The sequence below is a fragment of the Mustela erminea genome, chromosome 21 (genome assembly GCF_009829155.1).
Source record: "Mustela erminea isolate mMusErm1 chromosome 21, mMusErm1.Pri, whole genome shotgun sequence".
NCBI classification, from domain to species: domain Eukaryota; kingdom Metazoa; phylum Chordata; class Mammalia; order Carnivora; family Mustelidae; genus Mustela; species Mustela erminea.
Genome location: NC_045634.1, coordinates 17,282,573 through 17,299,023, shown reverse-complemented (window position 1 = coordinate 17,299,023; position 16,451 = coordinate 17,282,573). Strand labels below are relative to the sequence as shown.

General features: G+C 36.2%; 1 protein-coding gene across 1 annotated transcript in view; it reads left to right on the top strand.

The window, feature by feature from the left end:
* Nucleotides 1-15,542, top strand: part of ZDHHC2 (zinc finger DHHC-type palmitoyltransferase 2) — a 73,256-nt gene extending 57,714 nt beyond the window's left edge. The window contains exons 11-13 of the mRNA XM_032328961.1: nt 6,907-7,019; nt 9,548-9,622; nt 12,005-15,542. Of these exons, the coding sequence (XP_032184852.1) occupies nt 6,907-7,019; nt 9,548-9,588 (154 nt within the window). The 3' untranslated portion in view covers nt 9,589-9,622; nt 12,005-15,542. The remainder of the gene's footprint in view (nt 1-6,906; nt 7,020-9,547; nt 9,623-12,004) is intronic.
* Nucleotides 15,543-16,451: the final 909 nt, after the last annotated feature.

Genomic DNA, 16,451 nt, shown 5'->3' with positions numbered 1-16,451 from the left:
GCACTCACCATATCACATACCCTCCCCAGTGTCCATAACCCAACCACCCTCTCCACCCTCCACACTCCCAGCAACCCTCAGTCTGTTTTGTAAGATTAAGAGTCTTTTATGGTTTGTCTCCCTCCCAATCCCATCTTGTTTCATTTTTTCCTTCCCTACCTCCCAGACCCCACACTCTGCCTCTCAAATTCCTCATATCAGGGCTATCATATGATAATTGTCTTTCTCTGATTGACTTATTTCACTCAGCATAATACCCTCTAGTTCCATCCACGTCATTGCAAATGGCAAGATTTCATTTCTTTTGATGGCTGCATAGTATTCCATTGTGTATATATGCCACCTCTTCTTTATCCATTCATCTGTTGATGGACATCTAGGTTCTTTCCATAGTTTGACTATTGTGGACATTGCTATTATAAACATTTGGGTGCACGTGCCCTTTTGGATCACTACATTTGTATCTTTAGGGTGAATACCCAGTAGTGCGATTGTTGGGTCACAGGGTAGCTCTACTTTCAGCTTTTTGAGGAACCTCCATACTGTTTTCTAGAATGACTGCACCAGCTTGCATTCCCACCAACAGTGTAGAAGTGTTCCCCTTTCTCCACATCCTCTCCAACATCTGTTGTTTCCTGACTTGTTAATTTTAGCCATTGTGACTGGTGTGAGGTGGCATCTCATTGTGGTTTTGATTTGTATTTCCCTGATGCCGAGTGATGTGGAGCACTTTTTCATGTGTCTGTTGGCCATCTGGACGTCTTCTTTGCAGAAATGTCTGTTCATGTCCTCTGCCCATTTCTTGATTGGATTATTTGTTCTTTGGGTGTTAAGTTTAGTCGGTTCTTTATAGATTTTGGATACTAGCTCTTTATCTGATATGTCGTTTGCAAATATCTTCTCCCATTCTGTCAGTTGTCTTTTGGTTTTGTTGACTGTTTCCTTTGCTGTGCAAATCTTTTGATCTTGGTAAAGTCCCAATAGTTCATTTTTGCCCTTGCTTCCCTTGCCTTTGGCAATGTTTCTAGGAAGAAGTTGCTGCAGCTGAGGTCGAAGAGGTTGCTGCCTGTGTTCTCCTCAAGGATTTTGATGGATTCCTGTCTCACAATGAGGTCTCTCATCCATTTTGAGTCTATTTTTGTGTATGGTGTAAGGAAATGGTCCAGTTTCATTCTTCTGCATGTGGCTGTCCAATTTTCCCAACACCATTGTTGAAGAAACTGTCTTTTTTCCATTGGACATTCTTTCCTGCTTTGTCGAATATTAGTTGACCATAGAGTTGAGGGTCTATTTCTGGGCTCTCTATTCTATTCCATTGATCTGTATGTCTGTTTTTGTGCCAGTGCCGTACTGTCCTGATGATGACAGCTTTGTAATAGAGCTTGAAGTCTGGAATTGTGATGCTGCCAACTTTGGCTTTCTCTTTCAATATTCCTCTGGCTATTCAGTTTCTTTTCTGGTTCCATATAAGTTTTGGGATTATTTATTCCATTTCTTTGAAACAAATTGATGGTATTTTGATAGGAATTGCATTAAATGTGTAGATTGCTCTAGGTAGCATAGACATTTTCACAATATTTGTTCTTCCAATCCATGAGCATGGAACGTTTTTCCATTTCTTTTTATCTTTGTTTCATGAGTACCTTATAGTTTTCTGAATACAGATTCTTTGCCTCTTTGGTTAGGTTTATTCCTAGGTATCTTATGGTTTTGGGTGCAATTGTAAATGGGATTGACTCCTTAATTTCTTTTTCTTCTGTCTTGCTGTTGGTGTAAAGAAATACAGCTTATTTCTGTGCATTGATTTTATATCCTGATACCTGAATTTCTGTACAAGTTCTAGCAGTTTTGGAGTGGAGTCTTTTGGATTTTCCACATAAAGTCCTATCATCTGCAAGGAGTGAGAGTTTGCCTTCTTCTTTGCTGATTCAGATGCCTTTTATTTCTTTTTGTTGTCTGATTGCTGAGGCTAGGACTTCTAGTACTATGTTGAATAGCAGGAACACTACTGTGTTCCTGACCTCAGGGGGAAAGCTTTCAGTTTTTCCCCATTAAAAATGATCCTTGCTGTGGGTTTTTCCTAGATGGTTTTGATGATAGTGAGGTATGTACCCTCTATCCCTATACTTTGAAGAGTTTTGATCAAAAAAGGATGCTGTACTTTATCAAATGATTTTTTAGCATCTATTGAGAGTATCAGATGGTTCTTGTTCTTTCTTTTATTAATGTATTGTATCACATTAATTGATTTGCAGATGTTGAACCAACCTTGCAGCCCACGAATAAATCCCACTTGGTCGTGGTAAATAATCCTTTTAATGTACCATTGGATCCTATTGACTAGTATTTTGGTGAGAATTTTCACATCTGTGTTTATCAAGGATATTGACCTGTAATTTTCCTTTTTGATGGGGCCTTTGTCTGGTTTTGGGATCAAGGTGATGCTGGCCTCATAAAATGAGTTTGGAAGTTTTCCTTCCATTTCTATTTTTTGGAACAGTTTCAGGAGAATAGGTATTAATTCTTCTTTAAATATTTGGTAGAATTCCCCTGGGAAGCTGTCTGGCCCTAGGCTCTTGTTTGTTGGGAGATTTTTGATGACTGCTTCAATCTCCTTACTAGTTATGGGTCTGTTCAGGTTTTCTATTTCCTCCTGGTTCAGTTTTAGTAGTTTGTACGTTTTTAGGCATGCATCCATTTCTTCCAGATTGTCAAATTTGCTGGCATATAGTTGCTCATGATATGTTCTTATAATTGTTTGTATTTCTTTGCTGTTGGTTGTGATCTCTCCTCTTTCATTCATGATTTTATTTATTTGGGACCTTTCTCTTTTTTTTTTGGTAAGTCTGGCTGGGGGTTATCAATCTTACTAATTCTTTCAGCGAACCAGCTCCTAGTTTTGTTGATCTGTTCTACTGTTCTTTTGGTCTCTATTTCATTGATTTCTGCTCAGAATTTTATTATTTCTCTTCTCCTGCTAGAACTTCCTGTTCTTTTTCCAGTTCCTTTAGGTGTAGGGTTAGGTTGTGTACTTGAGACCTTTTTTGTTTCTTGAGAAAGGCTTGTATCGCTATATACTTTCCTCTCAAAACTGCCTTTGCTGTGTCCCACAGATTTTGAACAGTTGTGTTTTCATTATCATTTATTTCTATGAATTTTTTCAATTCTTCTTTAATTTCCTGGTTGACCCATTCATTCTTTAGTAGGATGCTCTTTAGCCTCCATGTATTTGGGTTCTTTCCAAATTTCCTCTAGTGATTGAGTTCTAGTTTCAGAGCATTGTGGTCTGAAAATATGCAGGGAATGATCCCAATCTTTTGGTACTGGTTGAGACCTGACTTGTGACCCAGGATGTGATCTATTCTGGAGAATGTTCCATGTGCACTAGAGAAGAATGTGTATTCTGTTGCTTTGGGATGGAATGTTCTGAATATATCTGTGATGTCCATCTGGTCCAGTGTGTCATTTAAGAGTGCACTGTATTCTTAATGCTTGTTCAAAACCTGTAGACATTATCTGAGCCATGTCAGTGGAAAGAAAAGGGAAGGAGTCTTGGAAATTTAGTGTCTGGAGACTTTTGCCATTGCTTGAAGTCTCTTCTGGTTCTAGTCTGCCACGAATTTGAGGAAGACCTCAAAATTTGATTCTGACTTTGGTACTAACTAGCAAAAGGCAAAACTATTTAAACTTTTAATGTTATGTATGCATTTGCAACTTTGAAACACTAGTTTTTACATGTTTAAGACAGATTTATTTGAATAAGGCAATATCTCTGATTTTGAAATGAAAGCTGATAGCGAGAGCATAAGCATTTCATTCTTAGTTTAATTTTAGAGATTTTCTTAGTTGGGAATGCCATGTATGTAACACCTGTACCCACACTCCTCCCATCTCTTGTGGCTTTCTTATTGATCACAGTACTTCCTATGGTGGAGCCCATCATGACCCCAGAATTTTTCTTGAGTCACTGACCCTGGTAGCCATTCCAAAACATTTTAAATTGTCACCAGATGAAGCCTATTGGCCACCCCATTCCTAGGCTGACCTTGGTACAGACGAGACTCTACAAGTTAATGAGGAGGCCATTCTGATGTGATTTATGGGGTCATTCAAAAGCACCAGAGTCTCAGTGGGCTGTGCCCTCTGAATTTTGGTTTGCTTGACCATTCACGGGTTAGGGGTTTTTCTTATATCTTGATGCAGAAAAATCTCCTGTTAATAGATTATTTAGAATATTTTCACTTTTATAAAGTTCGCTAGTACTCTTCAGTCCTGTTTTTTGCCTTTTAAGTGGTTTTCGTAGTTCAAGGAGGTTTGGGTCTCTGAGATAGTTGTCCTCCTTCTACTACGTGTACTGCAGGCTTTGGGAGAAATCCTAGTTCTCGCACTGTTGCCTGGTTTAGGTGATCTTGTAACCACTATGGGCTCCTCTTCCCTTTCCTTTAAATTTTGGGATTGGATTTCGACAGCTAAAGTATCTTTTATGTAATTCTATAATTTCCCCTGATTAGCCCACATCAAATTAGGAGGGCAGGTGATGATCTCTCCCCCGTACTCCAAAGTTTTATGTCTGTCTACTCAACATTCGCACTTAAATATCTAAAAGTCATCTCCCACTGAACAGGAGCAAAGTACAACTCCTGATTGTCAGACATCGTCACCCTCCCCTTTAACTCAAATCTCATTCTCCTCCCTTCTTCCGTATGGCAGTATTAGTGACCCTGAGTCTCCCAGGTGCTCAGGCCAGGAACCGTGGAGTCATCCTAGACTCTTCTTTCATTTACCTTGCATTTACTCCATTTACCAATCCTTTCGTGTGCCCCTTCAAAATATGCCAGTAATCCCAGTACCTTCTTACCACCTTCAGACTGCTTTCTGGTCTGAGCCATCATTTCTCACATGGATTATTTTTATGCCTTCCTTACTGATGTTTCTGATTCCATGTTTGCCTCTTGCCTGTTCTCCATTAAGAATCAGATTGTGTCACTCTTGTGCTCAGAATCCTCCACTGCCTTCCCATCTTAACCAGCGTAAAAGTGAATGCATGTCCTTACCTTGTCTGGTCTAATCTGACCCCAGTGTCTCTCTGATGTCATCTCTTGCCACTTTCCCATCACTCACAGTCCTCGGACACACAGATCTTGTTTGTCCTCAAGTATACCAGGCCTGTCCCTTAGTTAGTGCCTTTGTACTTGCCAATTCTTCTCCCTCACCATTTTTCCTCCATGTATCTGAATGTTCTGTGACCTTTTCTTATTTCTAGCTGGGGTGTAACTTCACAATAGAAACCATCTTTGAAAACTCCTTGTAAAGTAGCAACCTGCTCCTCCACTTCCCCATAGCTCTCTTTTTCTCTTGTCATAGGCTTTTCTGTCACCAGACTTATTATATATTTGCTATTTACTATTATTCTTTCTCAATTACAATGAAATTTCCATGTGATCAAAGACTATATCCATGGACCTAATCGGTACTTCGTGAATACTGTTGAATGAATGGATCTTTCCTTGCCATTTGTTAGTCTTATTAGCAGTAACGAATCTGCAAGGAGTCCCTAAACCAGGACCTAGTTACTATGCTGTACCTGGTCCCTCTCTTGAAGAATGATGAGAGTAAAAGGTTTTTTTTTTTCATGTATATAGGAGACATGCTTTTTATTTTTAAAGATTTGCCTCCCAAATTTCAATAAGGGGATGTTAAAGTTGCACAAAATTGAAATATTTTCTAATTTTAGGTATGAGGTAATTATTAAGGAACAAAAGCTTATCTTTTCAGAAATATAGTATAGTCAAACTCACGTTATGTGGAATTATTCTTGGAAGAATTTCAAATTTTTTTTTTCTTTTGAACATTATTGTGATTACTATTTCAGAGTATTCTAAAACTACACATACAGTTTCTATGCCAATATTTTTTTTCTATCGAAGTGAAATGTTATTTTCATGTATATATTTTCATGCCATTCAATGTCGATATGTAGCATGTCTACTTAAATTTTAAAACTTACGTTCTTCTTTTAAGACTCTTTATGCCCCAAATTACATGTCACATTTGTAAGACCTGATGATGTCAGATGTTTTCAACTTTTCTGCAAGGTAGTGCTCAGATTTGTTGTTTCAGTTTCAAAGATGAAGGATAGAGAATTCTTTGTTCAAGACTAGTTAGTCCACTTTAGAAACACTAGGACAATTTTTCTCAAACTTGCCTTTCCACCATTACCTTCATATATTATTTTCCATATCCATATACCACCTTATATTTTTTATTTAATGTATTTAGTTAAATTGACACAGAAGCTAATTTTTATCTTTTTTTAAGAACAATAGTTCTTTTTAAGATTTTTTAAAAAATTTATTTGAGAGAGAGAGAGTGCTAGAGAGAGCATGAGAGGGGAGAAGGTCAGAGGGAGAAGCAGACTCCCCGCAGAGCTGGGAGCCCGATGGGAGACTCGATCCTGGGACTCCGGGACCATGACCCGAGCCGAAGGCAGTTGCTTAACCAACTGAGCCATGCAGGCACCCTGAAGCTAATTTTTAAATCAAACATTATATCACTATCATAAATGAAAACTTGGTATAATTTGCCGTAAATAGAATATAGCTTAAAAAATAAAATTGATGATAAAATACTTTTAAATTCTAACTAGATTCCCTCACCTGCTAGAGTAAGAGGCAGAAGCCTGTTCTCTGTTTTAAAAATGGAGACTTGCCAAAGGTAAAGATTGTCAACTTACTGTATTCAGAAGAAGAAAACCGTTTTCTTGTTGTGAGTTAGTGTGAACATGCCTTATTCCCTGTGCCCCAAATTCTCTTGGGAATCGGTTTGAATTCTATACTTTGAGAAACACTGCCCTCAATACTATTCAAGAACTAACATATGATTGTGCTGACTATTATTATTATTCAGTCCTGAAAACCATCCATTTCCTGCAAAGCCATTGCGAGAGTCCCAGAGCCACCTCCTCACTGATTCTCAGTCTTGGACAGAGAGCAGCACAAACCCGGGAAAAGGCAAAGCTGGTAAGGGTGTGCTTACTTGGCTGTTTTAATAGATTTTATTTTTAAAAGGTGAAAAAAGTGCAGAAATTCCCTCATATTACCTACAGAATCTTTCTTGCTTCGGAGTTGAACTCCCATGCTAAATGTAGAGTTATCTTTAGGAACTTCTGTTTTTAAAGTACTTTGATTAATGTCTGTTAGCTGAAGATCATTTTTGTGAAAGATCTGCATTGCTTTTATCCCAGTTTAAGAAACAAATAGTTACTACTGCCTATTTAATAAAATGATGCAAATATACATATTTAATGGAAAATTTTAATTAACTCAGACAAAAGATCGAAAAATATCTAGTAAAAAAGATCTTAAATTATATGATTCCTTTACTTGAAGATTTCTGTCCAGTAAAGTTACTGCATAATTACCATAACGTCAGTTATTTCTTCAAATCCCACTCACATTTCTCTTATTATTGTTGTTGATTTTAATCTTTAACTCAGTCAATATCGTTTATTGGCAAAGAAAAGGCAAGGCTTTAAAGTTAGGCTGAATTTTAGATCCCAGTTTGGACACTGAGTCAGTGTGTGATGTTTATAGTAACCTACCCTCTTTCATTTATTTATTTATTTATTTTTAAAGATTTTATTTATTTATTTGAGAGAGAGACAGTGAGAGAGAGCATGAGTGAGGAGAAGGTCAGAGAGAGAAGCAGACTCCCTGTGGAGCTGGGAGTCCCATATGGGACTCGATCCCGGGACTTCGGGATCATGACCTGAGCCAAAGGCAGTCGTCCAACTAATTGAGCCACCCAGGCGTCCCTAACCTACCCTCTTTTAGATGTAACTAGTTTCCTTCCTTCCTCCTCCCTCCTTCCTTTCTTCTTTCCTTCCTTTCAACATTTTGTTTATTTATTTGAGAGGGAGAGAGCACAAGTGGGGTTGGGGCAGAGAGAGAGAAGCAGGCTCCCCGCTAAGCAGGGACCCTCCCCCACCCCATGCGGGGCTCGAACCAGGACTCCGTGTGATCATACATGCAGGTGCATGTGTATATGTGTGGTGTCCCTATAAATAAGTATAAAACCATACATCCATGATTAAGGCACTATTAGCCAGAAAATCTTCCCTTTATTTCTAGTCCTTTCTTCAAACCTTCTTCTAGTGCTGCCTGACTTTGACTCCCTGTGCTTTATTTACTTTTTTAAAGATTTTATTTATTTGAGACAGCATGAGAGAGAGAGAGAACTCGGGCAGTGAGAAGGGCAAAGGGAAAGGGAGAAGCAGGCTTGGCTGGATACAGGGCTTGATTTGGGGCTTGATCCCTGGACCCTGGGATGAGGACCTGAGCCGAAGGCAGACAGTCAACTGACTCAGCCACCTAGGTGCCCTGGCTCCCTGCACTTTAAAGTGTTTTTGTTTTATTTGAAATCTCTTTGTGATTTATTGATAGCGAAAAATAGTCCTAAGTAAAAATTCTAAAGTCATTAATTAATCTACAGTCACATTCTCCTAAAATACAGGCTTTCTTTAAAGAGTCTTGTTCTCAAGGAATATCCGTGCCCTCCAAAGAGCCCCATGGTGTGGGTGTCCATAACTTCATCTCTCTCGTCACCTTCAAATCTGCCACTCTGTCTTCCAATCTATGCGAAGGACTAGACATTGCCTAAACGAAAATTGATGCCACCTACTAGCCCTTTGAATCCATTAATTTCCTTGGAGGCAAAGAAGTGATGTATAGTTGGGGGTCAATTTTCAGGGGGTAGAAAGACAATGAGCTCCCTTTATTTCATAAGGGGTTCATGTTACCTCGTGTAGTTCTGCATTAACATAGAAGCGATTTCTTAGTCTCTGTGTGCTGTTAATCATTTGGCACATTAGGTTAATTTTCTGTTACTTGGATGGATGAATTGAGAACTTGTTTAAAGTTTAAAGAGTGCTACAAAAGAAGGAAGAGAAACATGAGAAGGATGAGGTGAGAAAGGACTTAAAGGTTAGTTTCACCAGAATGATGTAGAATTAGGAAGAGCACTCTATGATGATGTGAGGGTTGCCAGGTCCAGGGTATCTTTCATGTTTTTGTTCACCCCTCCCACTCCCTTAGGTATATATTTTATTTATTTATTTATTTGTTTGTTTGTTTGTTTGTTCGTTTATTTAGAGAGAGGCAGAGGAAGTGGCAGAGGAAGAGGGAGAGGGAGAATCCTAAGCAGGTTCCACGCGGATTCCCCACTTGGGGCTCTATCCCAGGACCCTGAGATCATGACCTGAGCTGAAATCAAGAGTCCAATGCTTAACCCACTGAGCCATCCAGGCATCCCCTGTATATCTCTTTTTAAAGTGCCTTTTGTGACACTGGTAGTTGCCAACACTGTATCGTGTGTATGTGTGCGTTTCTGTGTGACCATCTTACAAACCTGTACTATGCACAGGGCACCTTTGGAAGCAATATATTGGGGAGATTCAGGGATGGATAAACAAGTCTCTGCCTTGTATTTGTTCAAAAGCAACACCTCCCCCACCCCCACAAACAAAATACTAATTTTTGTTTTCTTGAAGGTATGAGCAATCCTGCATTAACCATGGAGAATGAGACTTAACTCTTCAAACAAAATAAATTCATATTTTATGAAAGTAAGATGTTTTTCCTTTATTGTCATGTTTTATACTTTTAACAGCTTTTCAGTTCCCTTAGGGCAAATAGGCCATAAATATTATTATTGATTTTTGAGTGACTGAAATTTTAGGATGTTTTAGTTCACCCTTGAAATCCTATTATTCATGCTGGAGAACTCTGAATGTGGACCTAGCTTTGGGGTTAGCTAGTGTGTAACATTAACTTGACAAATAACAGAAATAAGTTGATAAACAAAGTTCATTTTTATAGCAATACACTAAATGGCAAGGATTGTTCCTAAACTATTGAACTTTACATGATGACTTTCTTGTCATATGAAAGGGCTTTGCAATTTTTTTTGTTTTTTTTTCCATCCTTCTGATATACAGAAGTTATAACCTTGACCATCTATCAGTAGAATCTCACTGGGTCTAAGTGGTGAAAGATAATTATATCTGTTAGTGCAATCATCCCTATTTTTGGTTACAGTAGGACCCTGTAGCATGCGTTATCCTTAAAATAACAAGGGTTCCAAATCATTTTCTTTAAGCCATAAATTTTTTTAGACCGGTTGCTCCAAGTCAATTTAAATAATCTTTAAAAGATTATTTACTTATAAGCCTCCAGTCAATACAAAAAGAACCCCTTTGGAACAAAGCCGTAAGCATCCAAACAAGACAAACTGTATGTATTGTTAGCATAAACCCAGTGTAGAGTTGAACAGTAAAGTTATCAAGACAAATCTTTATTTATAAAACTGCAGTCTAGAATCCTAAAGTCTAAAGAAAGCAAGAGAGGGGAATCTAAAACAAAGTCGTTCGTATCAAATGCTTCACCAAATCTGCTTTTTTTTTCTTTATTTTTTAACCTATTTTAATCCTCAAAATCTGTTTGTTTTTTAAATTTGTTTCTTTGTTTTGTTTTGGTTTTTATGAGTAGCTAGGTGATAACTGCAAAATACTGATCTGGTAATTTGCCAGTTGACTGATGTTTTGGTTTTAGATGACTGTATATGGTAGTGTAGTAGATCAGACTAATCATAACTATAGCTAGCATAGTGAAAATTTAATCTTAATTTGATAAATAGCAAAGAGAATATTAAATTTCTGAAAGTAATTCTTAAAATGTAACTCTGAATACACAAATTTAAATCACTAATACCACAAGTAAACTATTTTGTAGAAATAATTCTATAAAGCATATAAGGTTTCATAGGACTTTTTTTTCAGTATTTGAATCATTAGTTCTAATTACCAATGTTTCTGAGGTCATATGTGTTAAATATTTTACAACTTTACAGAGTAATATGTGTGTAAGTCACATAGACTTCCCAGTATTTTGACACAAGACCAGTGTGGTTTGATGATCATTATCCTCAATACTTTATACAATACCAGACCCATAGTTGGTTCTAAATAACCATTTTGTAAATAAGTGATAGAATAACATAATTAAAATTAAAAATTTCACAGAAGCTTGATTTTATTACACATGAATATATGACATTCGTGGTCATAATAACCAAATGGCAGCATGAATCAGCTGTGGTGTAAAAAAATTTTGTGATTTTATGATGTTGTGTTTTTCATTCTATTGACCTAACCAGTGACATTTAAATGTTTCTTTAAAAAATTGAATTTTCCCAAGGTAGCTACTATTCCAAATAGTTTTTTAAAGTTTCACAAATAGTTTTTTTCTGCTTTACCTCTCAGACTTGCAATTCATTCAAGTTATATTATTATATATTATAGTAAATAATGTTACCTGATACTGATATGCTTAATTTAATTATATTACTGAATATTTTCATATTCTCTTTTCTTTTTGAAGTATATTAGTAAATGACCTGTGGGCTTTTTATAAAATATTAGTTCATCATACTTCGCAGATAGTTATGTACCTAGACCCATAGCACTATTCTGTAAGTTACATTGTCTTTTCAGCCTTCCCTCCTACTCAAGTAAGAACTGCTGTGCTTGTACACACATGAAATTTTGAAATGATTTTCCTAAATCCCTATTCCAACTCTGCTGTCACTCCTAAATTCCTACTGCCCTCGGACACATGCAGAAAGGAACACTTTAGAGGCCTCAAACCGGGAACATCAGCATCAGCTGGGAGCTCAATAGAAATGTGTAATTTTGGACATAGATCTGGTGAATCAGAATCTGCATTTTCTGCATCTTAACAAAATCCTCTGGTCTTGTAATATGCACATTATAGTTTGAGAAGCACTGATGTAGAGTTCTGTATTCAAGAGCATATCTGAGTTCTCTAGCCTAGAAAACAATTTTGAACAAGGAATGTTATTCAACAAACATTGAATGAATTGGTTTAGTTTTTTTGTTTGCTTTTTTGTGGTTAACACAATAGTTTCATGATTTCTGTTTCATTTCAAGGTGTCAGTGCTGTAGGTGGAAGGAAGAGGCTTCCCACAGGAAGGCACCGTTGGCCTGTTGCTCCCATTTCCCTTTGGCTGGATGTGCAGAATATGAATTGGTTAGTTCTCTCTAAGCTGTTGCATCAAAAACATAACATTTTTAATCCAATATACAGGTTGTTTCAACTAACATGAATTCCTGTTAAATATTAGCAGTATTAAAGTTTATGAATCAAGAGCAGAAATACCTTCTATTATAAAACCTTGGAATAAAGTCATGGGCTTATTTTCACCCAAATATTTGGGTAGTGCAATGTATCCACATAAAAAGCCCTTTAATCATCTGATTTTCTGATTCAGAAAATTGAGCCTATTAAGATACTGAAAGTTAAAAGATTTCAAATTACAGTATAATGACAGCTTTATCAGTTACCTGGGAGGTGGAGGTAGCATATCAGACTTGTTCATTCCCTCTCTTGTGACTCCAGCCCCAGACTGAGTGAACTATAATGACTATGAATTCATTATAAATTTTAAGTGGCCTACAGTTGAAAATTACCACCATTTTTGTCAGACTTCAGTCTAATTCTAGCCTTTGTTCACTGCTGGAAAAGAAGTATGATCATTGAAGCCTGAGCTCACTGATAAGTAACTAGCTAGCAAATTTTTATCACAACTAATACATTACGATTATATCCAAAATATTTTTCATCTCTTCTGATCTTCTTAAATTGAGGGAAGATCTATAAAAACAATTATGAAGATTGATTTATAATCTTTTTTTGCCAGTCTGGCTTTTTTTAATGTCTCATATTTTTTTAGGTTATTTGTTCTCTTGAACATAGCAAAAATAATGAATTTGTTCACAGTTCTTAATGGGCCAATAGATTAATCCTCCATTGGTATCTGTATTATCTCTGTGTCCCGTCATCAGAAGTATGACAGTTAAACTTCATAGTTCTTCAAATACTTAATGTTAAATTATGCAAATCATTAAAAGAAATCATGTACTTTTAGAAATTTAGTTCAATATGAACTAAATGGTGTGCTGTTTGGAAACTGAATTTAAGGTAAACTAAAGTGGTGTGTTTGTTGATGCCAAAATGTTCGGCTTCAGTAAATATACTAGGAAGCTCTTGTGCCTTGTATGCACTATTTGAAAAAGTTTTCCTTTTTTTTTTTTGAGTGGAGTGTAAGTTTTGTAAATGTTAGAGACTAGAATAAGCTTTAAACATTTTTTGGTACTGATTTTGAGAATTTAAAGCAGATTATCTTTTACAACTTACACAGCTAAGGAACTGGTATTTAATCAAAAAGAAAATATTAAACTTTTCAAAATCTGAATTAGACAAAAATGCAACACATGATAGACTAGTAGACCAGAGGATAATGGAGTAAACAAGATCCTTACAAATATTCATTCTTTCTAAAAATGTAAAGTTTTATATTTAAATGAGTTTGTGGAAGAATCAATGTCAGCCAAATCCATTTTATAGATCATTTGAGTGTAATTCTTTGCATAATAGGATGGCACTCTTTTCAGATTTTTTTTTTTAATTTATTTTTTTAAAGCTAAAGACATTGATCTGACAATCTGTTTGAGGAACTCTCGGAAGATATGATGCATTTTTACTTTTTACTTTTAAAGCATTTTTTGGTCATCATTTTTTTATTACCTGAAGTGCCAGATTGGAACCTATAGCTACTGCTGGAAGTCTTAAGGGCGACAGCATCACGTGATGTATTAAGAATTATATGCAGCCAGGTTATTTTCAAAGCACAGTACTATAGCCATTTTTGTGGACAGGATTCTGTGACGTGTTCTTTCTCGTCAAAATAGAAGAAAAGAAAAAAAGGGGGGGGGATTTATTCCTTACCTTGCTAGAGTACTGTTAAATTTTTCCGTTAGGTCTTTTGTGTAATTATTGAAATACATGAGTCAGTACACATTAGAATCAGACTCAAAAAAATTTTTTTTATAAATAAATCCTTTTCCATTAAGTTGTAAGGGTTCCCTTTTTGTTTTCATACAGTGGGTAATCTTTCAGGTGTTTTTTTTTGTTTGTTTTTAATCTAAGTGGTTATCATTTTTAGAGGTGATGGCGTAGTTTACCTGAGTGAATAAAGCATCAAATAGACCTACATTTTGTACATATTTATAAAATTACCTTAAAAACATTTTAAACATTTTGTTTTAAAAATTTTAATTGTTCAACTCAAACCCGAAGACACTTATACTTCAACTATCCTGAGACTCCATTTAGCTGATAATTTTTTTTCCTGTTTTTAAAAATTCTACCATATAGGTAAAATTTTTAAGAATTTTTTTAAATGTTGTACAAATACTTCATATACTGTAGTTAACTATTTGCCGCTGTGCAGTGAAGAGGGTTTGTATTTTCAAAGATAAACTTATTGCATCGAAATACAATGATGGGACATTTAAGGCAGTGCTTATCCATGAATTCCCTCCTGTTCTACCATAATAAAGTCTGGTTGATCACCTTTATTAGCTGTCTATATGAAATTTGCCTTTGCACTGACAATCAAAATCACTTTAAAGTACACTTACTTCTCCTAATAGTCTACCAGAGTTACTACAGACAAAATTGATCTACAACCTGGTCAGAACACAGGTCTTCTGAGATAAGTATGTGTCGGTAAAATGATTCTGAGGACAATTAGAAACAGACTATGAAGCTTGAGTACTGTGTGCAGCAGATAAATGGGGAATACGGCATGTTTGACAATAATTAGCTTCTTTAGAGAAATCAAATACAATGGATTTATAGAACATGTTCTTAAAAAGTGAAGGCAGTAATCACGTGAGTCATGCTTCGTGAAAACATTGTTACTCCATTAAAACTAGCAGATATTCCCTATTTTGACTTATATGTGTCCCACAATACAATGTTCAGTTTATTTCCATCCTCAGAAAAAGAGGATGTAAGAGGATTTTCTATCACAATGCAGCCTCGGTGACTAAGAGCTCATCCTTTAATTGTTCTTACACCAACAACAAGTTAAGATAGGGCTGCTTGGGCAATGCCTAACAAATCACTTTGCAGCTTTTTCTCATGGCTGGAAAGGTACCGCAAAAAGACAACTGGTGACAATGCCCAAAGGTAGATCTTTGCTCTTGTTTGTAGCCAGGATTCAGTATTTGTTAGCTTACTGTTGGGGGGAAAATGTGTTAAGATAAATCGTCTTTTGACTGACTTCTGAGCACCATCGAAACCAAAGGGGGTCTTTTGATCAGTGATTTTAAGCTCTGGTTTATGCTATGTCAGGGAGCTCCTCATTACCCAGACACTAGCTTATGATTTATATGATTTATATACATTGTTACTCCATTATGATTTACAAAAACTATCCTTCAATGTTGCATCTTCCAGGGAAGGTTTTACAGAGTAAGGCACTCTCCTGACCTGAATTTATTAATACTTAACAGTTCTTGTTTGACAGATAAAGGTGCTTAATGGAGAAAAAGGAAAAAATAATGCTCCAAAAGTAGAATTCTGTTGATGCCGAATTAAAAAATTGATTATCACAGAAAACTTCAGTTCTTCTGTTGTCTTTTATTCAACTATGAAAGAAAAGCTGTTGTCAGTTTAGAATTCGTATCTTTTTCATTAAGTATAAGCCTCCTAAAGTCTAGATTAAAAGCATCTTAAATGACCTAATCAAACATTTATTGTGAAAGGTGAATAATAATAAAAAGCAATCTTAATTACACACTAATCTTAATGTAACATGCAAACATGTTTCAGAGTTCTTTAAAAAATACCCTCAGGCAAACAGAGGCTGCAGATGAGCCCAGAATGGCTACAAAGAATCAACTGGAGGAAAGACTGGACACACACGTAAGGCTCAAGTATGTTTTTGTTTATGTTCTTCTCACAAGGTCTTTGCACTAGTTTAAGATACCAGCTAACAATGAACAGGGTTTATTCTTATTTAGAAAAAAGAAAACAAAGGTGACAAGTGAAATGGGTATCAGCTGAACCAGAACACCTTACATTTTTACAAGGTTTTAAATTTGACCAACCCAACCCTTTTCTGCTCCATGTATATTTTCACATATTAGGGATTGTTAACACATTTGAGTAGATTTCACTTGGACTACACTAAGGTAGTAGTTTCTCAGCTTCTTTGAAAATAGTCTCACTTGTATTTCCATACAGACTATGAAAAGAAACCAGTGCTTTGGTCACTTCAAACTTAGCTTTGATTTCTCAAAGAAATACAGTAATAGCTGGAAAGCACTAGAATATCTGACTGACTTAGAGCCAAGGAAAAATACTCAAAATCCTTTTTCATTTTATAATTAACTGTCGATGTTGTACCCAGTGGCCTCACTCTTCAACCAACTGTTCTTTCCAAAAGGCAAAGTCATTAAATTTTATTTCCTCTAGACATAATTCTTTGGGCTACTGATTCAGAAACCATGACCTAAGTATCAGTAA